Raw genomic sequence first — 27,030 nt, 5'->3', positions numbered from 1 at the left:
CCCTCCGAAATGTCTGTTCTAATCCAATATTGGTTTAGGTTCTTTTCTTAAATAATCAGTGCACGAGTAGTCTTTCCCTTTTCTGCTTGATGCTGTCATGGATATTGTGCCTACAGACACTGGGCCCTGGGCAAGCAGGAAAAGCAGCACCAAGCAGTGTGGAAGCGTGGTCATTGGAAGCTCAGGATCTGGGTTTGAATCCTGGCTCCAGAACTTGCCAGTTATTTTATCTAAGTCCTCTCTGCCTTATCTTCTTTACCTGCAAAGTGCAAGAAGCACTAGTGCTCAGTTCACTGGGGTTTTGTAAGTTTTGGGAGACATAATACAGGTAAAATCCTTGAACAGTGATTGAGACATAGTGAGAGGTCAATAAACGGAAACTAGTATTATCTTACTGTACTTCCTCTGCAAGACCCCTCCCAGCAAAATGAATAACAAAGCTTTCATCTTTTGAAAATGAGCTTTATCTTCACAAAAGTCAAAACTGTATCTAGGACTCGGTCTGTTATAAAAGGAGACTTGTTTTTGTTCAGTCACTAAGTCGTGTCTGATGACACCGTGGACTGAAGCACGCTGGGCTTCTCAGTCTTTCACTATCTCCTGGAGTCAAACTTATGTCCATTGAGTTGGTGATGCCATCCAACCATCTCCTCCTGTATCGCCCTCTCCTCCTGCTCTCAATCTTTCCCAGCATCAGGGTCTTCTCCAATGAGTCAGCTCTTTGCATCAGGTGGCCAAAGTATTGGAGCTTCAGCTTCAGCATCAGTCCTTCCAATGAATATTCAGGGTTGATTTCCTTTAAGATTGACTGGTTTCATCTCCTTGGAGTCTGAGGGACTTTCAATAGTCTTCTGTAGCACCACAGTTGGAAAGCATCAATTCTTTGGCACTCAGCCTTTTTTATGGTCCAGCTCTCACATCCATAGATTTGGGCTTCTCCAGTGGCTCAGTGGTAAAGAACCTGCCTACAACGCAGAAGTCGCAGGAGATGCAAGTTGGACCAGCCTTCTTTATGGTCTAGCTCTCACATCTGTACATGACTACTGGAAAAACCATGACTTTTATTATATGAACCTTTGTCAGCAAAGTGATGTCTCTGCTTTATAATATGCTGTCTAGCTTTGTCATAGCTTTTCTTCCAAGGAGCAAGTGTCTTTTAATTTCATGGCTGCAGTCACCATCTGCAGTGATTTTGGAGCCCAACAAAATAAAATCTGCCACTTTTTCCACTCTTTCCCCATCTATTTGCCATGAAGTGATGGGACTAGATGCCATGATCTTGGTTTTTTGAATGTTGAGTTTTTAACCAATTTAAAAAGGAGACTACTCAAATTGAATAATAGTTTCCAAGTTAAAATCTGGGAGATTGCTAAAGTAATGAAACTTTTCCTTGTGCGGTTCATGAATACACTCTAAAAAAAGTTCCAAAACATACTTCTAAAAATGTTTAGATCTGTGACTGTGTCACTAAAATGTGAGTTGTCATCCAACTTTGAGACTCATTTCTAGATTAAATTCTGGGATTTTTTAATGTAAAAAAATCATAGGAATTTAGATACCTTAACACTAGACATATCAAGAAAGAAGAATCAGTGGCCCTATTGGCTTTTTTTGTTTTTTAAGCAAAGTTGCATGTAGATTGGCAAACTTTTAGATCTAACATATTACTGTCTTCTGCTTAGAGATCACAGACTGGAGTAATCTTCGTGTTTATGATTTCAGTAAACAAATATTTCCTAGCATCTAATTATTTTCAGTACATCTTTGCATTTTTGTACTATTTTCAATATAATTTTGTATTCTTAATGGATACCAGTCTGAGAGGAAGGAACCTTTTTTTAAGTCCTCTGCTAAATACAGTCCATAGTATCATCTGATGCTTCATTCCAGGATCTGGTAAATCCTTGTACAGCCCCCTTGTAGCCAACCCAACTGCCCACACTGCACATGAGCCCCTTTCTTCATGGTTTTTCCCCAGAGCTAATGGGAACCATTAGAATACCCTGATTCCAAGGCTGGTTTCACTAATTCTCAGGCCTCAGTGCATCAGACTTCCCAGGGGAGCTTGGGAGCTTGCAGGTTCCTGGGGCCTCCACAGGTCTTGCAAGGGGTACTTGCTGGGTGGGCCTGGGACTCTGCATTTTAGACACATGATCCAGGAGATTCTGAGGCAGGACGCCCCCACCGTCTACTCTTACAACAACACCAGAAAAGAGGCAAAGGCAACTGGAATCCAGTTGACTTGGCTTGAATCACATCTCTATCACCAACATGCTCTGGGAATCTGTGCAAATTGGTTAACCTCTCTAAAACTCACTCACCTCATAGGATTGCTAGGAAGGGAAAATGAGATGATGCATTTAGTTAGTTAAGCACCCAGCAGAGCACTGGCACAGAGTCAGTGCTCCATAAACAGCACCTATAAAACCATGACTTCATAAACTTCCAGACTGTGGTGAAATCACCTGTTTAGTTTTCTCTTTTTGGATTTGTAACAATTTAGATATATTTATGGCTCTGCTCTACATTTGTTCCACTTTCACCCCTTTCATAAAGACTGAGTGCCACGGTCTATGTCTGAGCAGGGCTCAGCTACCTCATTATAAACCTATGTGTGTGTCTAATCACTCCCTAAATGGGCACTCCTCACTGCACCGTTTAATCTCAGCATCTCATTAGAGTGCTCCATTTGCCACCTTGTTATTTTGCATTTCTTCACCCAGGTCCTCTTTTTTTTCTGTTCCTCCTTTCATTCCTCACATCTTCTTACACCCGTTTCTTTATTCACAGTATTAAATCCCTCCTTTTATGCTTGTCATTATTACCTCCTTTCTGCACAGCTCATTACATCCCTCCATCTGTGAACCTCATTATGCCATTTCATTTTTATCTCATTACACCCTCATCATGCACATGCTGTTAGTTCCTCCATTCATGCATGGCACTGCATTCTTTCTCTCTGCTGCTTATCACAACCTACCCTTTCTACCCTCCCCCATTTAATGCTTCCATTTATAAATCACATTACATCCCCCCAAATGCCTTTATCTTTACACCCAATCATTTATGCATCTCATTACACCACTGCCCAGGCACATTTCTATGTGCATTTCTATTTGTACATCTCATTATGGCCCCATCAGGCACGCACATGTCATTACCTGCCTCCCCTTTCAGATGGTCACATTGCATTGCATCTTTTTATGTTTGCATCTCATTACACTCTGTACTCCTAGGTTTGACAACAAGCTAACACAAACAGGCAGATAAATATGTTACTTGCTTTTAGAAAGAAAATGAAATATGTTTTTCAGGCACCTAACATCAATGTTTCTTTAAAAAGCCATTCATTTCAAAAAGATTTACATATATTTATCTAGCTAAGAGGCAAAAAACACTGTTTTACATGCATAAGAAGGAGCTTATCTTACTTTGTTCATATCATCATCATTATCACTACTTTGTATTATTTCTCAACAGTTTACAAAGTAGCGGAATTACCCTGAATTGATTTGTGCTCTCTGAAGGAAGCAGCTTAAGGATCACAGTCCTTGTACAGACTGAGAAGTACATTGAAAAAGCCTAGAAATTAAGATATTTCCCAAGAATTGCCAGTGAGTGACAGTAGTAGGGCTCAAACTCAGATCTTCTGGCTCCTAAACCTGCCTTCTTTATACCATCCCACTGTGCAGAAAAGACCTTATTTCTAAGTTTCACTTCTGTCATTTAATCCATCCAGTGATTTAGATTTGGTTTGTTTTCTAAAACAAAAGAGTAGAACCTGTTTCAAGCACTTTGCATTTCATGTCTTTGTCTCTGAGTGTGAAGAGCTAGATTAAAAGAAGCTTTCATGTGGAGCCCCCCAACAAGAATGGATGCAAAAAATCAGGAGAAATCAATGGTCCTTTAACAACCTTCACCACCAAGGCCAGCCTCACACAAGCCAGATGATGAGATCCCTCTATGAGGGATTTGAGGGGTATCAAGGAATCTCCCCCACACATGCAGAACCTTTCTTCCTCACATATTCTAATCCCTGCCAGTCTCTTTGATTCACTGAACTGTATTCTCTGCCTCACTTTTATTTTTTATCAAGTTATGAAATAACTGACATTCAGGGAAGCACAGAAAGATAATACCCATTCCTACCACAAGATAGAAGAGATATTTACATTTCTTTCCATATTTACTTCAAATATTTCCCTTTATGAAAAGGAAGCTGCAAATACTCTCCTGAGGTCAGTCTGTATTATTTCCATGGTGCCTCAGACAGTAAAGAATACACCTGCAGTGCAAGAGACCAGGGTTCAATCCATGGGTTAGGAAGATCCTTTAGATAAGGGAATGGCAATCCACTCCAGTATTCTTGCCTGAAGAATCCCACAGACAGAGGACCCTGGCAGGCTACAGTCCATAGAGTTGCAAAGAGTTGGACACGACTAAGCACATTGTTTTTAAATTTTACCATATGCATTTATCTTTTGCAATATGTTATTTATGTCTTGAAAATATATCTGTTCATACATGTAGATCTAGCTCATTCCTTTTAATATCTGTGGAATTTTTCATTGTGTAAAAAGGCCAGAGTTTGCTTTATCCCTTTCTCTACTGAGGGATAATTCAACTGGGTAGTTCAACTTACCATGACTGCCTTGATCTCTACTACTTTATACCAATGCTTAGCACTGTGCTGTATCTGTTGAAAGACAAATGGAGACATCTGAAGTTCCCATATCATGGGAAGCAGTACCTTCTCGTTAAGTCCATGATAGACTCAGTTTTATCTCCTTCGTCACTGTTCCAAGTAGTAAAGTGAAAGCCGCTCAGTCATGTCCAACTCTTTGCGACCCCATTGACTGTCCATGGAATTCTCTAGGCCAGAATACTGGAGTGGGTAGCCTTTCCCTTCTCCAGCGGATCTTCCCAACCCAGGGATTGAACCCAGGTCTCCTGCATTGCAGGAGGATTCTTTACTAGCTGAGACACAAGGGAAGCCCCCAAGTAGTAAACATGTCAACAAAATGATCATTCTTAAAGTAAAACTAGACCCTGGTCAAATGTCGATATGCATTGTTGTTGTTCAGTTGCTAAGTTGTGTCCGACTCTTTGCGACTCCATGGACTGCAGCACACCAGGCTTCCCTGTCCTTCACCACCTCCCAGAGTTTGGTCAGACTCATGTCCACTGAGTCGGTGATGCCATCCAACCATCTCATTCTCTGATATGCATTTAGCATATCACAATAATTGTGCCTAGAAAGAGTAATCTGATCCCCGGAAACCGGAATGCCTCTGATGACAGCGGCATGTAAAGATAGAGAAAAACACAGTGTTTTCTGCAGAAGTGCACTTGATTTTCCCTATGGTTTAAGAAGTGACTGGAGACTGTTGCCAGCCCCTTTTGCAACCAAACCACGATGACTGTGGTCACCGCAAGCACGGCCTATTTCACGCATGAGAAAGGGTTGCTGGATGGTAATTCCTCGAAAAACTTCAGAGTGTAGGAAGACCTTCCATTGTGATGTGGAAAAGGAATTCTTCATACTGTGCTGGTGGGAATGTAAACTGGACAGCCAACCTGAAGAGCAGTTTATCAGAACCTAGTGAAATTAAAGATATGTGCAACGTTAACTTTTTAATGTCTCTTGAAGACAAGGTTTCTGGAGCAGAGATTATTATTTATAGCAAATAACCTCATGGGTTCTCCTTTGCCTCAGTTTCTTACCCTCATGTAACATGATGAAAACCAAAAGTCATCCTACACATACCTGCATCTGTATTATAAGTAAAAGGAAAGGAAAATGTTAGTCGCTAAATCATGTTCAACTCTTTGCGACTTCATCGACTGTAGATCACCAGGCTCCTCTGTCCATGGGATTCTCCAGGCAAGAGTACTGTAGTCGGTTGCCATTTCCTTCTCCAGGGGATCTTCCCAAACCAGGGATCAAACCCAGGCCTCCTGAATTGCAGGCAGATTCTTTACTGTCTGAGCCACCAGGGTATTATAGGTAAGGAACCCTGAAAATATGAATCAGGATATTTGTATAGGAGATGAACAGCACCTCCACTCTTCTGAAAGAAAGGGAGAAAAATCTTTTCTCCTTGGAAAGGATTCTGGGTTCTTACTCTTACCTTTTGGGATGCAGATAAATCGTTCCAGTGGAGAGTGAGACTTGTGTCTCCAGCTTGATAAACCAGGAATGTCTCCAAATCCTGGGTCTTATGCCCACCTTGAAATGTGAACACACACATACATCTGGGAAGATAAGTTCCTCTGGATAGTCTTTCACTTTCTGATTAGTTATGAGTTAACTTCTGAAGCTTGTCCTTTGAGCCCAGGTCCTAAGTTTCAGTAAAAATTTTCTCAGAAAGCCCAAACTGTGCAGAACCATAAAAACATTTTCTCTGTATTCTTACATATGCCCTGTAATCCAGCAATTCCACTCCTAAACGATTATCTCATAAAAATGCTTGCTCATGTCCACAAGGAGACAGGTATGATGAGAATATGCATTACTGCATGGTCTGTCTAGGTGCAGACAGAGGCCCCCTTGACACCCATTCCCAGGAGAATGGTGAAATCAAATGTGGTAGATGGTGAAGATGTACCAGGAAATCACATTGCAGCAGTAGAGGCAAAAAACTAAATACACATACAGACCGTGTAGAGACCTTGAGTGAAGTAAGTGAAAAACAGAATGTAGTCTGCAGAATAACGTGTTTGTGAAAACTACAAATACCTTAAACAGTGCTACCTATTTTTCAGGAATTTGTATCTATTCAAAGACATATATCAAACTCCCAAGAGTGAGAACTTATATAAAGGGGAGGAGGCAGTAGCAGTCTGAGAATGAGAGCATATCAGGGATAAAGGAGGAAATTTTTTTAAATATATTTGTTTATTTGATTGCACTGGGTCTTAGCTGCGGCATGCGGAATCTAGTTTCCTGACCAGGGATTGAACTCAGGTCCCTTGCATTGGAACACAGTCTTAGCCACTGGACCACCAAGGACGTCCTTGAAGGAGGAAAATCAAGACATGAGAAGGACCTCATGCCCCAACAAAATAGCATACAGGGCTGAGAAGTATGGTTATCTCACTAATGGATTCCAAATGAGGAAAAAGAAAGCCTGCCCAATGAGTTTCCCACATTAGCACCCTCTGTGGTCTGGTACCACATGGTAATACATAGTAGTCCTGGATGCTCAATAAGTAATTGTTAAACACAGGTAGCAACCATTGATTCGGAAACAAAAAAAATCACTGTAATTATTTGCTTTCCAATATGAAAGGAGATTCCGTGGTAAGGTGGGCTTTCACTGATAATAGTTCTGGTGATTACGTTCGCTCTGACACTCTGTAGATATGCCAACATTTTCTTGACACTTGAACGGTGGTAGTCTTTTGCCCTTGCTTTCACTCTGGAAGTAGATACTTTGCTTTTAATGGACTAAAGTTGAAAAGAAATTGGACTCTGAAATAAATTAATTATGGGTTTATCAAACATTTATGAAGCCTCTTCACCCAGTTTGCCACCTTCATTTTGACTCAATCCATGTGCTTATATTTACTTTCCATAAAAGTTTACTTTTTTAAAATTCTTGTCATGTTTGCTGCCACCTTTCTGTAGTTTAAAAAAATTACTTTTTACAGTTGTTAAATGAGTGTGAAAATTTGATTTTTTGAGTCAAAACAAATATCCTGTCATATTTATTGGTTCTTGAATGAAAGAATTCTTTTTTAAAAAAACTCTCTTAAATAAATCAAACATGAATGCTTTCTTCCAGCCAGTATGAGCCAGAAGTATAGAACTGTCACTACTTGCTAGGAAACAGTTCAGTTCTTCCCAACACTCTGGGATTCAAAAAAATAAGAAGAAAGTCAAGTCTGTTTCATGATCTATAGTAATAGTAAAAAGCTTGCCACTTTGACCTCAAATACTCATGTGTACTTAGAGTTCTTTTCCTAACGGGGATGGAAAAAGGAGAGGCGATGGGACATAGCACATATGGGACGTCCGTGTTGAATACTGGAACACACTATGAGACCTCAAGGTCAGCACCCTGGCTGCCTGTGCTCAGTCTTCCAGACATTGCACACCTCCCTCCCCACACATCTCAACCTCCTGCCAAGTCTCAAATGAATCACAACAAGTTCAGCATTCATGCCTCAACTCTTCCTTCCATATTGCAAAATTTGGAATGAAAAAGTCTCTGATTATCAAGAATGAAAATTTTACTCTTGCAACCAGATTATGTATTTTGTCATATGAAACCAAAGTATTGTGGGAAAGTATGAACATATGCACACGAGGATTGACAAATTCCTCAAATACCAATTAATGGAGACAAATCAGCCATCCTCGCATCTATTCCCAGGAGTGTAGGATTAATTTTCCCATCAGTGCATGTCAGAATAACTTGGGGAGCTTGTTTAGAAATGCACCTTACCAGGCCCAAACTCACACTGTATAAGGTTAGGCTTCAGAGGCTGACCTGTATCTGATGTTTGTAACAGGTTTTCCAGGGATTCCTGATGCCAGTACCTCCTGAGAACTGGAGATCCAGAAAAGCTGAAGTTCTTGAGAACAAGCAGTCAACATGCTATATTGATGGATTCAGGCATTCTCCTTCAAATACTGCATTTTATTCTAAAAGCTTGTTTTATAATATTAGATAAAATGAATTCCTATAATATGCATAGGTGTTGTTCAGCCACTCAATCATGTCCCACTCTTTGCAACCCCTTGGACTACAGCATGCCAGGCTTCCTTGTTCTTCACTATCTCCCAGAGTTAGCTCAAACTCATGTCCATTGAGTTGGTGATGCCATCTAACCATCTCATCCTGTCACCCCTTTCTCCTCCTGCCCTCAATCTTTCCCAGAATCAGAGTCTTCCAGTAAGTTGGCTCTTTGCATCAGCTGGCCAAAGTATTGGAGCTTCAGCTTCAGCATCAGTCCTTCCAATCAATATTCAGGGTTGATTTCATTTAGGCTTGACTGGTTTGATCTCCTTGCTGTCCAAGTGATTCTCAAGAGTCTTCTCCAACACCACAGTTTGAAAGCATCAGTTCTTCCACACTCAGCCTTCTTTATGGTCCAACTCTCATCCGTACATGAGTGGAAAAACCACATTTTTGGCTAGACAGACCTTTGTTGGCAAAGTGATGTCTCTTTTTTTAATACACTGTCTAGGTTTGTCATAGCTTTTCTTCCAAGGAGCAAGTGTCTTTTAATATGCATAGAGATAATAAAAATAATACTTATTTTTAAAATAAGTATTCTAAAAGGGCTTACTGGTCATGCTGAATAGACTTGAAAACTGAAAATCTAAATGCTACTGTTGATATGTGTCTTAATTAACAAAAATCTTGTCTACGGCCATACCACCCTGAACGCGCCCGATCTCGTCTTAATTAACAAAAATCTAGAAAATTCATTGAATAGCTCCTATAGGCAAAGTGCTATACTAATTAATTTCAGAAGCTACAAAACAATGTAGAAATCAGTCTTCTTATTAAGGAGTTTTAATCCAGTTGAGAGCCAAAAATGTCACATCAGAAGATTAATAATAACCTCATCCAAACACAAATAAAGGAGCATTCCAGTTTCCCTCTGTGAGAAATACTGTGAACCCAATGGATTACCTTATGTCCTTAGCATATAGGCTGTGTCTCTTACCTCTATATATCCTTGGTTCCTGACAACAGGTGCTCTTAATACTAAGGGATGTGACTTGAATTCAACAGAGATGTTTCTCAGAAATTGAAATAAATTTTAAAAATTAGAGCATAAATATTCTTTAGTGTCTCTTTTGCTAGTTTGTCCATTCAACATACAGTGTTTCTTACAAGACAGTTTGCCTACAGAATGTAGGACAACATAAGTAATAGAAAGATGAACAGTATAGAGGTGAACCATTAATTTTCTTCCCTCAATAAGTTTATTTCACTCCATATAGTTAGAACATGTACAATAGAAATAACCATAAAGACATACACCATTACTATTATGTGAAAATATTGAAGACTGTTTTAAAAATAACTCTTTACATTTCTTAAAACATGCTTAAAGTATGTGCCAAGAGTTGATCCTATTAACCATAAGCTCATAGAGCACATGAGGCAATCCTGTGCTCGTATCTGTGCAAAAATACTGTTAGAACAGAATTTAAACGTGCCAGAACCCAGAGTTCTTCCAGATGTATGCTTTCACTGATTTCTGGACAATTGTTTCCCAACACCCTCTCACAGTACACAGACCACATTATACGATGGAGAGGCCACTTTGCACTTTTACAGAATCCATAGCATTAACTCATGCTGTCACTGTCATCAAAACAATGTTGTAAATATCCACTCATCTTTTCAAACTGGCTGGTGTAGTTTTCCTCTAGGGAGCTTCACAAAAGACTTTTTATATAGTTTTCCAAATTCCTACTCCCATTAAGGTTTTTTTTTTTTTTTTCCCTAAACCTGGAGAAATATTCACTTAATCAGCTGTTCAGAAACATCATTTTTCCCTCCATGGGCTTTTATCCCTCTTGAATTAGACAGTGACTTTCAGGAAAATCCTTCTCAGTGCATGTTTACTATGATTATGTGTCTTTTTATTTAAGTCAACAGAAATAATACAGACTTCAATATTTTTTTGAGTTTTATTGAGGACTGATCTGGCGTGTACTTGAAACAATGTGACCCCTCTAAGTAGAAGCATCATTTTCATTGAAAATTGGCCAAGACTGTCATCTTCTCCTCTTCTTCACAATGCAGTCTAGGTATTGATGCCTAAGACTGGATAAGAAATTACCACAAACCTAGCAGCTTAAAAGAGCATATATTTGCTATCTCACAGTTTGAGTCAGGAGTCTGCTTGTGACGTCGCTGGGTCCTGCACTCACGGTCTCACAAGGCTGCAATCAAGGTATTGGCCGGGCTGTGTTCTCATTTGGAGAGCTGTTTCTCATCGAATGGAAAGGGTCAGCTTTCAGGCTTGCTCAGGGTGCTAGGAGAAATTTGGTGAAGGGTCGTAGGACTGAAGGACTGGCTCTGTTACTGGCCGTTGGCTGAAGACTGCCACTGGGTCCTAGCAGCCACCCACAGTTCCCATCCACAGGGCCCTCTCCCTGGGCAGTTCACAACATGACAGCTTTCTTCTTCAAGGCCAGCAGGGGAGTTTCTCTCTGCATTCACTGGCAAGATTGGCTTTTTGTGTGTGTATGTGTTTTGGGGGAGAGGGCAAGCAGGGATACATAATAATATAATCACGAGATTAATATCCTATCACCATTGCCATATTCTTGGTTAAAAACAAGTTACAGGTCTTTCCCACACTTAAGAGAAAGGGGTTATACAAAGAGATGAACACCAGGAGATGGGAATTATTCAAAGGTCACCCTAGGGTCTGTCCATCACAGACCATTGGTGTGAACAGAATGGTCTGTTCTGCCATTGAACCGAAATTTTCAAGGAGTGACCCTACCTAGATATAAATGGTTTTTGTTACTCTTCTAGAGGCTAGTTGTCTTAAATGAAGGTTGCAGTTCTTTAAACACATCAATTTTGGTTCTCTTGTCTTGAAAAAAAAAAAAAAAAAGAAGCCATATAGCAAATCCTGGGCTTCCCAGGTGGCGCCGGTGGTAAAGAACTCGCCTACCAATGCAACGGGTTCAATCCCTTGGTTGGGACGATCCCCTGGAAAAGGAAATGGCAACCCACTCCTGTATTCTTGCCTGGAGAATCCCATGGACAGAGCAGCCTGGTGGGCTATAGTCCACAGGGTCTCAGACAGTTGGTCGGTCACAACTGAAGCATCTTGTTGTGCTGTGCTTAGCCACTCAGTCTTGTCTGATTCTTTGCGACCCCATGGATTGTAGCCCACCAGGCTCCTCTGTCCATGAGATTCTCCAGGCAAAAATACTGGAGTGGGTTGCCATGCCCTCTTCCAGGGGAATCTTCCCAACCCAGGGATTGAACCTAGGTCTTCCACATTGCTGGTGGATTCTTTAGGGTCTGAACTACCACGGAAGCCCACTTAGCACATCACAAATCCTGGGCAAGGCCTGGGGAAGCTATAGGACACAGCAGGGTAAAGAAAATAAGTAGGAGAGAGAAATAACGACCTTGAGCACACTTAAGAAAACAAAATTCCAAAAATTTAGATATCGTTAGTTGAATGGCTTGTGTTTGCTTGTTTTGTGATTTATTTTGCTTTGATTTTCCACCAATATTTGAAATTACCTCTGTTTCATTTGTCTGCCTATTCAAAGTTGACTGTCACTACCAACTTCAGCAGTTCATAGAATTACCATCTACCTTCCTCACTCAGTCCCCTTTGCACAACACTTAAATCCTCTGAAGTAAATCTGCTTTTGACTCAAGAACTTGAACACTGGGGTGCTACTTGCCATCTGTCTTAAACTTTGAAAGAACTTCTTGCCAACACAAATGTGAATTATGAGCAACAACCTGGGATATTTCTGGTCTCACAACAGGAAAAATAAAGGAACCCTGAAGTATTATTTTAACTGCTTTGTTTGCTAGCAGTGCTTGTGGTGAATGAAAAATTGATCCTTAATTGTGTGGGAAAGAGAGAAACGATATGCATACCGATGGCCAAGTATAGACTTCAGAGACTTAGCAGTTTTGAAACTGATATTTATGAACATCTGCTTTTGCCCCATAAATTTTAATATGGATTTCATCCTTTGAAACCTATAAGACTCCCAGGTGCTTCTTCAGTCTTTATCTTGGAAATATACTTTTTTAAAAACCTCCTTTTTTTTTATCGAACACATTCAAAATCATTTTTTAAAAACATTTCTTTATAAACAGTGTCCGTTGGAATACCTGAAATATGATATTAAAGGTCAGCAACTCAAAAACTGTATTCAGCATTGTGAGCCTCCAACACGTCCAATCCCAGAATACAAACCATAAATGTCTTAATAAAGGGTACTGAGAGGTATTCATTTCTAGTCCCAGTTTATGCTTTTCATTATCCCACAAATAATTATTTAATGCTTGCATGTCTTTAGTGCTAACATTATAGTAGCCAATAAAACAAAGTCCCTGCCTTCATTGGGTTTTTGTCCCAGTGAATGTAAATGTTCTACAGAACAAATCCCCTTTAAATTTTCATAATACTGTTTATATAGTTCATTGAGAAACTTTTCACAGGGTCTGCAAACCAGTGATGTTCCTCCATTCTTGATGTTGGACTAGATGCTGGGGATACAAGTTGTGAACACAGTAGACGTGTTTCTGCTCTCAAGGAGCTGAGTTCAGCATACCTCTCTCCTGTGTCAAGAAAAGCAGACCCGAGGGCTTCAGGGTCTTCCCTATTTTAGATCCACCATAAGCAGTGCTAACAGTGCCTCCATCCCCTGGCTCTTGGGCATGCTGAGAACGGTTATATGGGTACAAGATGAGAGTGCGGACCAGAGGCAAGGAAATACAATCACAGCTCAATAGACGACAAACAGATAAGTCAACTGGGCATGTGCGAGGGCAGCAAAGACAATAAATCCCTCTTAGGAAAGCAACTTTGTAAGAGTGCAGTTCTGGCCACCCTAGAGCAGAGGCTACAAGTCATTTACATAATAGGAGAGCCTCGGGAGGACAGTAGGGCTGTTTAATTTGGTTAGGCTAATAGTTTTCCATCCATTTACAGTGTAATGGAACCTCTCTCCTGTGCCTCTTAAATAGGAACACTTTGGCAGGATGCCACAGGGCACATAAAACAGGGTGGTCTTCTCAGCGTGTCATTTCCACTCAACCATTTAGAGGGGGAAAGTTAATTAATTTACGGATTAGGGCATTATTTTCCATTAAAACCAATGCAGCCATATTATGGACTAGAAAATGCAGAGTTTACATCCAATTTTAAGATAAAGTATGAAACTAAAGCAGGACTGGAGCCAAGGGCTAAGGGATTAAACACCCCTACACATTTCCATCAGCCCCCTGTGAAGCCAACCTAATAAAAATAAATTTTTGATATGGATAATTGATTCTCAATTCCATGTAAAGTGTAAATAAAAGACAAATCCCCAAAAGCATTCATTTTGACAGCATTGCCACTTGAATATCCCAGCTTTTTAGAAATTCTGGAGCTGTGGTTAGATGCATGAAAATTCTGGGCCACTTCAGGCTCTGACTTGGCACTCCCTCAGAGAGCAGTCCTGAGACCCATGCTGGCCACCCTCTGTATTTAAGAGCAAGAACTCTCTTGGAAGAGTTTGAACTGGCTGCTCTTTTCTAAGATGGGCCATGAGAGGTTTACTCCATGCTCCCTCCATGTCAGAAGCCCTGAATCTGAGCCCTGGCTGTCCTGTGTCCACTTCCCCTTTGCCCAGCCTCAGAGTGCTGCGTGGCAGGCAGACACACTCATGTTCTTTGTGCTTTGTGTTCCTGAAACAGGATCTGGACCAGGTTCGGCTCCATCTGGAAGAAGTGAGGTTCTTCGACGTGTTTGGCTTCAGTGAAGCAGCAGGAGCGTGGCAGTGCTTCATGTGCAACAACCCCGAGAGAGCAACCGGTGAGAGCCCCCCTCCCTCCCCCGGCTGCTCAGAATCACGTGTCCCCCTGGGGTTGCCAGGGATGCAGGGACCCCACCACTCTGGTTGGCTTTCTTCTTGCATAAACATCCTAAGTTGGAATAATGCATAGACGTGTGCCTGACTGCCTCTTCTTCGTGGTGACAAAGGTATCTCACCAAAGTGGGAGTGAGAAAAAGGGAAGGTGTTGGAACAGAGAGAAACATAAACCAGAAATGAACAAGAGGAACAGTGCCCACATCTATCTGGCTATCAAGAAAGTGGTACTGGCCATCTTATCCCAATAACATTCTTCATTTCAACCCCAGTGACCCTGAGGGTTAGAGAAAAACAAGTCAAGAACCCCAAAGAAATGAGACCACACTTAAATGAGTGAGTAGTTTCACAGACCTCCTCATCTCCCTTAACATTTTTGCTTGATGATTGAGCTGGGTAAAAAATGAGACACTTAAAGAGTAAGGAATTATTTGAGAAATAATTTCATATCTGGTTATTTACCCTTCACCTTCCTTTATGCTGCACAAGGAACTTGGTCTACTGACTTGCCTAAAAATAATCATTGTTAGTCAATATGTGCCAAGCCCTATGCTAAACGTGTCAGGTATCTCATTTAACCTTCACAATAATGTCATAAGGCTAGTGCTAATATTATCTCCATTTTACTTGTGGGGCAACTGAGGCACGGAGGGGTTTGGGAACTGCCTGAGGTCACACAGGTAATAAGTTAACAGCGGCTGGATTGAACCCAGTCTGACCCCAGAGCCCATGCACTTAACCATTTCCCCATGCTGTCTCCTGGTTACACTTGCCCCAGTTTAAGCAGTGGACAGAGGTTGATAAAAAGTCTAATCTTCACAGAGTTATGCTGCCCTTGGGAATGGAATATTTTACCATGAATGTGATAGAGTTCTCAACACCGACATGGTTCAAGAACTGAAGTGTAGACCAAGAGAATGGTGTTGGAACACTGCTGGACACGAACCACTTTGTAGATGAGCCATCCTCTAGAGAGCTGTTGGTCATACCATCTGTACCCGTTCCTTGAATAGGGATTTGGTGCATCTTAAAGATCATCCATTGTGGCAAGTCTGTCCTCTTGCTCAGCCAAGAAGTTGAGACTGAATTGAAAAAGAAGTGTTTATTTTGGCCAGATGGAAATTTGAGGGGCTCACGCAGAGGCACCAAATAGAATGTACTACCCCACGGAGACAGTATGGGTGGAAGAAACTGGCAGTTAAGATGGCAACCTTCATGAGGCACAGATTGTTGGCTGATTACAGACTGAGATTGAGTTGATGCCAGAGTGAACACACTGATTTTTTAAAAAGTTAATTTGAGCAACGAAAGAATTGATGAATTGAATGTCCCCATTATGAAACTTTCTAACTAGACCTTATTTCACCTGTGAAAAAGACAGCATAAAAGAAACCTTATTTGAGATCATGGTGAAGGAAGGGACTTATCTGAGATCGTTCTGAGAGGCCCTAAAGAATTTCATTCCAAGTAAGTTGAGTCCTTAGTTCAATAAACATTAAATCGTATCTGGCCAAGGGAGGCTCAGGAAGGGAGCCGCAAGTTAAGACCACAAAGTGTTCCTTTAATATATGTTTTCTCAAATTCACTGCCATGACTTAAAAAGAACATTTTGCACATTCATTCGTTCTTATTTGTGTTTCTCACAGTTAAATATAGACTGAGAACATATAGCAATAAAAATTCAAACAAGGCCAAACACTTTACAGCAGAACATATTGAATCAAAATGTTTGGTGCCAAAAACTTTTAGATTTCTTTGCTCATTTCCTTTTGCTTTATGAAAGGGGATTTGGGTCTGAGAGAAATCCTATTTTAAATTACTATTTTCACCAAAAACTCCCTGAAAAGTTTTTATAGATTGATCTAGTTTTCTTATTTTTATATAGCATATAAGTTATATATTTAATCCAAGTGAAAGGTCTGAAATAATACTGCTGACATATATTAATCATAGGAATGATATTTGCATTCATGTTCTGCTTAAATTATAAGTTTAAAGATGATCAAGACATGGGATTAAATATTTTGTTATTTGGTTATGTATAGGCAGCATAGAACTTGCGTCCCATTTTTCATTTATGAAGTGCGTATTTGCTGTGTTGGTTGAATGTCTTCGACAGGCTAAACCTTGAGATAAAACATGAAAAAGGTACAATATCTCTGCTCTAAAAGGGTTCATAACCCAGTTAAGGCCAGACACATATAGAAAAATCTAGCATACTTCCTTGTTTTTAACATGCAATAAATACCTGTTGAGTGAGCCAATGAATGAATAATATTTAGAAATGGAAAAGTCAAATACAACTTGAATATTAAAATGTTCCAGGTCTATTGTGATTATGTGTTAATGATATCAAATATATCACTATATCATATCCAGTGCATTTTGAGTCTGGTAATGGAGACTGGTGCTTTTTTCCTCATTGAGAGAAGTCATTGTGTGTACATCAGAGTCTACTTCCCTGACTGTCTGAGCTCCCAGTGTACCGTGCCTAAGTCCTGTTCCTGTTCTGGTTTGGTTAGCACTCCTGCAGGGCCCAGATGCCATGTCAGTCTCAAGGAGGAAGGGATCTAAAGAGAGAGAATTGGAGTCTAAGACAAAAGGCTGAAGAAATTGCATTTGGGTTTTTTTTCTAAGGTATTGGCAAAAGGTACCTTGTTCTCAAATAGTCGTTGTTCCCGTATTTTTTTTAAGTGCCAAAGTCTTCATAAATGGGGAACAAAACATGAGACAAGTAGAAAATTTCAGTTAGGCTTCTAGGAAGGACATCCTGAAATATAAATCCTTCTTAATAATGTATAGACTAAACTATGGGACTCCAGAAATTGACAACAAACCAACCGGCTTCCATGGTCACTTTAAGGACATTCCCCTCCTTGAGTAGAGGTTATATCACCCCATCAACTCCCAGTCCTCTTCCCATCAGCTCCACCATCAGCAGACAGAAATTCACACAAGTTTACTGTTTCGGTATTCAACAAAATATATATTTTATCCAGTTGAGTGTGAAGTCAGAGGAAACTAAATGCTAGAATAGTATAAAGGTCCTAAAATTATAATTGCTAGCATTTCTCATGCTAACTATGTGCTCCGCCTTACATGCATTTTTCTCACCATTATTGAGTCCATTTTTCAGATTAAGACACTGAAACAGAGAGAGGTCAAGTACTTTTTCTAAGGTCACACAGCTACTAAGTAGTACAACTAGCATTTTAATCCAGGTCAATTCTTGAGCCTGAAATTTCCATCTCTAGGGCAAATCCAAGTTAAAGGCATGGAATATTGAAAACTGCAAGAACAATTATTTCATAAAATTATAATATATTGGAAAGATCAAGGAGTGAGCCACCCCTCTGATAACCTAGTCCTCTCAAACACAAGCAGGGATTTTGGTATGGGGATGTGCGGGAATCATGTCCTGATTACACATAGGACATGGTCACATAGAAGCTATTTCCAACTCCTCCAATTGCTGATTCAGTTTCTGATCGTCATTTCATAAAAACACAGAGTAGAAGGTTAGAAAGTTCCTGAAATAACTCAAAAATCCTCAGAGACTGGCCTGTTGGTGTGTATTGTCAATTGCATCAACCCCACGTGAATGAGAGAATAGATTGAGCAAACAGATCAGACAGAACAGAATCTCTTTCTGGAAAACCAAACAAACCCCTGTATCATAGTCCTCGTGTCCTGGAACTGCTAGTGCCTGTTAACAGTAAGAGTGAGTCAGCTGGAGTGCCCTGGAACACATCTGGCTGCCTATTCAGTCACATTTTTTTAAAGGAAGAGGAGGAACTAAATCATGACTTCCACTCTTGTTTCTTGAGACACATGGGATGCCTTTGTTCTTACACCCTACAGAAAGCAACTCAGGGACATCCTGGTTTTGGCACTTGCATCTTTGGCACTTGTAGAGCTGAGCCCTTGCCTGGGTGATCTCTCTCTTAGTCACTGGATATTTCAACACTGAATGCAATTGTCTGTAGGAGGTCTCCTTCGGCTATAAAAGAGAATGAAAGAAATGTTTTTTCAGACAGCCCTCAACCATCGATCATGGTTCTTCTTTAGAACTTGATTTCAAACGTTTGTGCTACAAGAACATTGCTGTCCATTATATCACATGGGCAAGTAGAGATGATTGCAAAATGCTATTAGGATGAGAAAGGCCTCTGTCAATAGATTTCCTCTGGACACTAAAAGCTGATACCAGCAGGGTGGCTCTCATTTTCCGGATACCTCCAGCCTAGGCTAGATGGCTTTCCACTCTAGATGCCAACTTGAAAATGGGCTAAATGAGGTTATCTCTGATGAATCAACTAGTAGGATGTAAATAGCCTTGCGGGTCCATTAACATGAAAGTTTTCCATTTAATTTTAGTGCCAACTTTCACAGAACTTTATGGGTGACATAAGAAAACCCACTTTGGATTTATACAGTGGCTGGGTTTGTCTTATGATGCCTTCCCTCCTACAACATGTGTGCATGTTGTCTTCCATGTTAAACATGGCTGGAGAGCCGAAACCAGTGCAGTGGTTGGGCAGGATAACTTCACATCTTCACACATATATACTGTTAATGAGCCAGTAGGTAAAATTGAACCCCAGCCTATTTTTCAAAGATACTTTGAATTACATAATGACAAAACAAATACATGCTCAGCACCTCAAATAAGTTACTATCCTTATCCTGAAATCTTTTTCTCTTTCCACTCCATGTGCCTGTTTTATGACTCTCTGTTAAGCTTTTCCCACACTCACATTCTATCTCTTTCTCACATAGGCACACACATACGCACATATGTGCATACACATTGGCATACATGGACAAATCACCCCGACAGAATAAACTCCCTTCTCTCTGTCCTTTTGTTCTCTGCCCACACCTTCTATAGTGTACACAGTGTGTTGCCATCAATCTCCTCCACTAGACAGTAAACTAGAGGAGGAAGAACCATACATTATTATTCTTTATATGCCCTACCCAGTATCTGGCACATGGTAGTGTTTAAGAAGTACTTGGCATATAGATGGATGATGGAATAATTCATGGATCGTGTAATGAATGCCAATAGGAGAAATAAGATTTGTTTTGAAACATAACTTTAAAATCTAATTCTTTCTCAAAAATAGAAAAATAACAGCTTACTAAACTGAAACCTTGAAATAGCAACTTTTGCAAAGTTTATGAGAAGAAATGTTGCTGTGTACAAAACTTCAACACCATGTGGATACCCAATTTTAATATCTGACTAAAAGGTTTCAATACACACATGTACACAGAGTTCATAGTAAACTTGCTAATAACCTGTGAGCCTCTATGGGAAATAAGCTAAGATAAGTAGCCTAATTCCCTTCAGGGGTTAATTTCTATTTTTCAGCCAGCATCACTATCAATCCTTCTGCCTTTCCAAACTGGGTCAACAACAATCTTGTCTTGATAGAGTGAAAGTATACTTGCAGCAAAGCATGAGTCACCCTGTGGTTTTCCAGAAACAAATCATCAGGCATCGAAACGTGTCTTTTTGCACTAAGAGAATAAGCTGAGTCAAGCCAAAATACCGAGGAGAGGAAGCATGCTTTAGAAAGGCAGACCAGAGTGAATTTATCAGTCCCTGTCACTATACAGATTTACAGTGACATTGACTTAAAGAATTTTTACACAGTTTTTAAAATTAAAGCACTTAGGATCTCTTAAAAGAGCTCTTCTTCCTGCAACTTAAACTCCCATGGGTTCTTAAACACCTTCAACTGCTTCATGTCTTCTTTCTCTTCACCTGTTGCCTCTGTCTCGCCTCCTCTTTATTTTATTTTTTTCCTCGCCTCCTCTTTAAAGCCGGAAGAGTCGTCACTGTTCACCCTGTGTTTCCTCACCTCCTGCTCCTCTTGACTCAACCCTTTCTAATCTGGCCTCTCAGCCCATAATCTCTATGGTCATTCAGGTCATGCGGATTCCAGGACTGGATATGTTTCAGTCCTTGTGTCACTTGCCTTTCAGTTCAGTTCAGTCACTCAGTCGTGTCCGACTCTTTGCAACCCCATGAATCGCAGCACGCCAGGCCTCTCTGCCCATCACCAAATCCCGGAGTTTACTCAAACTCATGCCCATCAAGTCGGTGATGCCATCCAGCCATCTCATCCTCTGTCGCCCCCTTCTCCTCCTGCCCCCAGTCCCTCCCAGCATCAGGGTCTTTTCCAATGAGTCAACTCTTCGCATTAGGTGGCCAAAGTATTGGAGTTTCAGCTTCAGCATCAGTCCTTCCAACGAACACCCAGGACTGATCTGCTTTAGGATGGACTGGTTGGATCTCCTTGCAGTCCAAGGGACTCTCAAGAGTCTTCTCCAACACCACAGTTCAAAAGCATCAATTTTTCAGCACTTGCCTTTAGCAGCATTCAATTCTGTGGGCCAGTTCCTCCTTCCTCAAACATTCCCCCCTTTACCTTCTGTGACTCAGCATTCTTCAGTGTCCCTCCTGCTCTAAACACTCCTTCTCAACCTCCTTTCTGGGCCCACCTTCCTCTATCCAGCTATTCATTATCAGCGCACATTTCTTCCCGTCACCATAACTCTCACCCTAGTCAGTCTCCACGGGTCTGTGGCTTTAGTAACTGCTTCTGTGACAAAACTCTCAAATGTGTATCTGCCCTTCTCTGCTTGACTCTTCCTGCTTGATAATTCAAAGACAGCTCAAACTCAGTTCATTTAAATTAAAACTCATAAATGTCCCACCCTTCCCCCGAAAAAAAAAAAAAACAAAAAAACCCACCTGACTTTCTTTCAGCACCCCCCACTTCAGTAATTGTAACATCACTTGTTCTGAGGCATCAGCCAAACACCCCATCCCTTCTCCTCACCCCTATCCAGCCTGTCACCCAGTATTTGGATTTCCCTTCTCAGGTGCTTTCAACTCTGTCCATCTCTCTTCATTGCACCACCATCACCTCTTGCCTAAAATAATGGCAGTAGCCTCCTGCCTGAACTACTTGGACCTTCCAACCCCCTTCCCACACTGTAGCCAGAGTGACCTCTTCAAAGCACAAATCTTGGCACCACTCTCTGTATAAAACCTTACAACGGCTTCCCACAGCTCTTTTTTTTCCCCCATTTATTTTTATTAGCTGGAGGCTAATTACTTTACATTATTGTAGTGGTTTTTGCCATACACTGACATGAATCAGCCACGGATGTACATGTGTTCCCCATCCTGAACCCCCATCCCACCTCCCACCCCATCCCATCCCTCTGGGTCATCCCAGTGCACCAGCCCTGAGCACCTGTCTCATGCATCCACCCTGGACTGGCGATCTGTTTCACACTTGATAATATACATGTTTCAGTGCTATTCCCACAGCTCTTAAACACCAAACTCCACCTCCAGCACCTGACAGCCTCACATGCAATGCCCTCTCTAGCCTCTCTGGCCTCGTCTTATCCCCAGTGCCTCTCCATTCTGGCCAGAAAGACCTCCTTTCAGTTCTTATATTCACCACACTTCTTCCTGCCCTGGGCTTTTGTATCTTTTATTCTTCTGCTAGGGAGCACCCTGTCTCCCCTCATCAGCTAGTTAATGTAGATAATAACTTTCCCATTACAACTCAAATTCACTGCCTTAGGGAAGCTTTCTGTAACCTCCCAACTAATGCTAAGGCCCTCAAAACATTTCAGATCTCTCCTTGTAATACTTGTTATACCTGTCATCTTCCTTTCTGTCATTGTTAGTTTTTTTGTTTGGTTGATTTTGCTTTGATTGTATGATCAGTGTCTGTTTCCTCTAGTAAACAAGTTCTATGGAGGGAGCCCCCTCCTCAGACAATACTGAAAGTGAAAGTCACTTAGTCATATCCCACTCTCCATGACCCCATGGGCTGTCCATGGAATTCTCTAGGCCAGAATACTGGTGTGGGTAGCCTTTCCCTTCTCCAGGGGATCTTCCCAACCCAGGGATCCAACCCAGGTCTCCCACATTGAAGGTGGATTCTTTACCATCTGAGCCACAAAGGAAGCCCGAAAATACTGGAGTGGGTAGCCTATGCTATAGATAGTCAAAAAATATTTGCCAAATGAGCAAATGACCAATTTTGTATCTTCTCAGAAAATCTTTAGTATAATTTTTCTTAGGCAAGTGGTGACAAAAACCAAATTAATGAATTCACAATAATTCATTTTAAGAGAAAAAAAGGGATTCATATGATGGCATTTTCAGTGTATCTTTTGTGCCAAGTATATTCTTTGTTTAAGCAGTATTTTCTTAAATAAGTTCTTCTCAAAAGTACTATAAGAGATCATTTTATTTAACAGAGAGTGAGATATTCTGTGTGTATGTATATATATCAGATACAGTGTTATAATGGATATGTTACAGGTAAAACTTCCAATGCAGACATTGTAAAGCTTCTATTTATTGCCAAAAGGTTGGAGGCCAAGTGTTCAACCACAACAGATGGAGTTTGTGTTAAATAATTCTATAAAAACAGTATAGACCTCTTTAGAATGCTCTTAAACAACCAAGAATGCACATGCATACAGGTGGGACAATGGCTAACACATATGCAACCTGTGACAGACTTCCCTGATGGCTCAGGGGTAAAGAATCTGCCTGCAGTGCGAGAGACGCAGGAGACACGGGTTCCACCCCTGGGTTGGGAAGATCCCCTGGAGAAAAGAATGGCCACCTACTCCAGTATTCTTGCCTGGAGAATCCCACGGACAGGGGAACCTGGTGGGCTACAGTCCGCGGGGTTGCAGAATCAGACACAAGTGAAGTGACTGAGCATGCATGCATGCAACTTAGACAGCTCAAACCAGATGACTCTCCTTATCACAGAGCTGGTACAGGTATGAAAGTGAAAGTGTTAGTCCCTCAATCATGTCCAACTGAGCGACCCTATAGACTGTAGCCCGCCAGGCTGCTCTATCCATGGGATTCTCCAGGCAAGAAAACTGGAGTGGGTAGCCATTCCTTTCTCCAGGGGATCTTCCTGACCCAGGGATCAAACCTGGGTCTCCTGGATTGCAGGCTGATTCTTTACTGTCTGAGCTACCAGGGAAGCCCCTGATACAAATATGTCACATCTATTTTCCCCCAGCTTTCCCCACAGCTCTACAATGTCCAGGCAGTGCAAGAAAAGCACCCAACCTTTAAAACCATCTAACACCCTACAGTCAGTAATACGTATCCATGAGATCATAGAAATGAGTTGACAGCATGGGACCAACATGGGAAGAGTATATGGAACCCTTTTTAACTCAAAGTTCAAGAATAAGATTGAGCAGTTCTTGCCATTCATTTCTACACCCGTGATCTTTTCCCATTGGTCCCTGTCAGTCATTACTGGGCAAGTGTGGGCCAGGATTATTTGGTAGGTTCCCATAAGGGACCCAAAGGTGACTATTCTTAACTTCTCAGAACTACTAAACAGGTTACCCTCTTGGCAAGTGGCCTTAGAATTTTTGTCTCACTGATGAACAATAAATAAGTCAAATTCCACAAACATTGATTCTGAGCATTTTTTTCCTGTAACTCTATTAATCTAAATCAAGGACATGCATATGATCTTTTTTTTAACTTAAAAAAATTTATTAATTTTTAATTGAAGGATAATTGTTTTACAGTACTGTGTTGGTTTCTAGCAAACATCCACATGAATCCACCATAGGTTTACCCATGTCCCCTCCCACTTGAACGTTCCTCCACCTCCCTTCCCATCCCACCCCTTTAGGTTGTTACAGAGCCCCAGTTTGAGTTCCCCGAGTCATATAGCAAATTCCGTTGGCTGCCTATTTTACATATGGTAATGTATGTTTCCACGTTACTCTGTCCATACATCACAGACTTCCTTGCCCCTCCTCCCTAGCCATGTCCATAAGTCTATTATTCTCTGTGTCTGTGTCTCCATTGCCTCCCTGCAAGCAGGTTCATCAGTGCCATCCTTCTAGATTCCATATATATGTGTTTGTATACGATATTTGTTTTTCTCTTTCTGACTTACTTCACCATATGATCTTATACTGCTATCCTGTGCTTTAATTTTATGGAAAGTTCACAACAATTTTTTTCCCACTATTGGTTTTGCAGTTTTACTATTTTGGATATTGTATGGCCTGTTACTGTCATCTACCATGAAGCTACTATCATTTCTTAGAAGTTCTTGAGCCATGTTAGAATCAGCTGGGGATGTTATTAAAATGCAGGGTCCCTCACTCTACCCCAAAATTATGGTTCAGTAGGTTCAGGGTGGTGCTTTGGAATTTGCATTTTAATAAGCCAGCACATAATTCTGATATAGGTGTTCCTCAGAACACAGGTTGGGAAACACTGCTCTACAAGTTTATAAAATAGTAGTTCTAAAAGGCTTTTTTTAGAACAATATTTCAGCAGTTAATAGAGAAGCCTAGAAAGCAGGCTACATTTCGATGGGCATGAAATTACTGAGAAAGGCAGTCATTTGGCACAAGTGAGAGTGCCCTCAAAGGGCTGCTTTCAAATTGAGTTTGCCTGTCTTTTTTTGGACCCCACACATCTTGTGGGATGTTACAAAATCGATGCTGGATTATGCCTCCTTGTTTATTCACTACTGGTAAGGAAATATGGGCCTCTAAACACTGCCTGGGTAGTCATATGAAATATGCCATTTGTTACGATCCTTAGTGATTTCAGAAACCACAGACACTCAGTCTACTGAATGTGGCTCCTACGGCCTCCTCACTTGGTGCTTCTACCCCTCTTTATTGTACCCTCTATAATCAGAGTTGGGTTTATTAGATCTGGCACACACACAAGAAAATCAGTAAAACCATAAAAGGGGATTAGAGTAAACTTGAGACTCTCAATACACGGAAAGAAATTCCCCACAGACTGTATACGAGTTGTAATTCTCAGAAGCAGTCATTTCAAGGGAAATGTTTTTTAAAAAAGACATACTTTTTCTCACTTCTTATTTTAAAACTAAATATTTGAGATTTACATATTTCTTCCAGATTATGCCTTCTTTTCAAGGCATTTGTCTTTCTTTAACAATCAGGAAAAACATCTAAGAATTCCAATATCACAAATTAAGTTTATGACGGTCTTAATTATTTGTGCATAATGCAATACTTTTAAGACAAAAGTTGCATGAGCCAAAAGCACACAGTATAAGGAACTTTTGGGTGTGGGTAGTAGTCAGTACAATGTGAATACCAGTTAATGGCAGTGGAGGTGTCAACATCTACTATCATAAGAATAAGCAGGAAGCCTGGGGTAAAAGGGAGCAACCAGTAATGATGTGGAAAAGACTCCCAATGCAGCCCAATCCATTACTGGATTAGCTTGAAAATGGCCATTGTGATGAACAAATGGATCTGTTACTCAAAATCAGAAGAGTTCACCTCCCTTTGGGACTCTTTGAATTTCTTATCACACCTCAAATTCAAAGCCTGCAGTCCTTGAACTTTAAAAGGGTTTATTGTCTTACTCTGAATTCTCTCACCATTCCTAATGCTTTAATATAGTATGGGTTTACTACATCCTTAATTGGAGGGAAGGAGATAGGTTTTATCCTCAGGCCATTAGGATGTGGTATTTATAAAAACCAACTGTTCATCATTACAGTCAGGGAAGGTGATGACGATGATCATGAAGATAATAGCTACTATTTGTTGACATCTTCTTAGATAGCAGAACTTAGTTAAGCAAGGCTAGTGCTAACTTTTACAGCATTTTATGTACCTTTATTAATGGTGGTTGATGTCCACTTAGGGGGGTGTATGACTTAAATAGCAAAATTCAGGCTGAATTTCAACCTCTGTACCCCTCTTAGCTGAGTGCTCTTGGGCAGTGAACAACCTGCTGGGTGGCCCTGTTGTTAAGCGTGACATCTCTGGAGAAGAGGAAACTGAATCTCTGCTGCTAAGTCACTTCAGTCGTGTCCGACTCTGTGCAACCCCATAGACGGCAACCCACCAGGCTCCCCCGTCCCTGGGATTCTTCAGGCAAGAACACCAGAGTGGGTTGCCATTTCCTTCTCCAGCGCATGAAAGGGAAAAGTGAAAGTGAAGTCTCTCAGTCGTGTCCCGACTCTTAGCAACCTCATGGACTGCAGCCTACCAGGCTCCTCCATCCATGGGATTTTCCAGGCAAGAGTACTGGAGTGGGGTGCCATTGCCTTCTCCGAACTGAAGCTCAGGGAAGCTAAATAACTTGTGCAAGACCATTCAGCCATTGAGTTGCAGTTTCTGGACTTCAGCTAAGGTCTGATTCCAAAGTCATTGCCCTTACCCCATCAACTCTCGGCCTAGACCAGAGAAAGTCTTTGGTACAGCCCTGTATGATTTATTACAGTAAGGAGAAAACACGGCATCCAACACACTATATTTAACTAAATTATAATTGGCTAAGGTCTGTACCAGGTGAAGCAGTTGGTGAAGAATCTGCCTGCCAGTGCAGCAGACACAAGAGA

General features: G+C 41.0%; 1 protein-coding gene across 2 annotated transcripts in view; it reads left to right on the top strand.

Moving 5' to 3' along the window:
* Positions 1-27,030, top strand: part of VEPH1 (ventricular zone expressed PH domain containing 1) — a 248,514-nt gene that overhangs the window by 211,191 nt on the left and 10,293 nt on the right. For both annotated transcript variants that reach the window (XM_061167858.1, XM_061167857.1), the window contains one exon: positions 14,421-14,538. In XM_061167858.1, coding sequence (XP_061023841.1) covers positions 14,421-14,538 — 118 coding nt within the window. The remainder of the gene's footprint in view (positions 1-14,420; positions 14,539-27,030) is intronic.

This window comes from Dama dama, chromosome 19, assembly GCF_033118175.1.
Source record: "Dama dama isolate Ldn47 chromosome 19, ASM3311817v1, whole genome shotgun sequence".
Taxonomy (NCBI): domain Eukaryota; kingdom Metazoa; phylum Chordata; class Mammalia; order Artiodactyla; family Cervidae; genus Dama; species Dama dama.
Note: the sequence above shows the minus strand (reverse complement) of the source record. Positions and strands in the feature narration are given on the sequence as shown.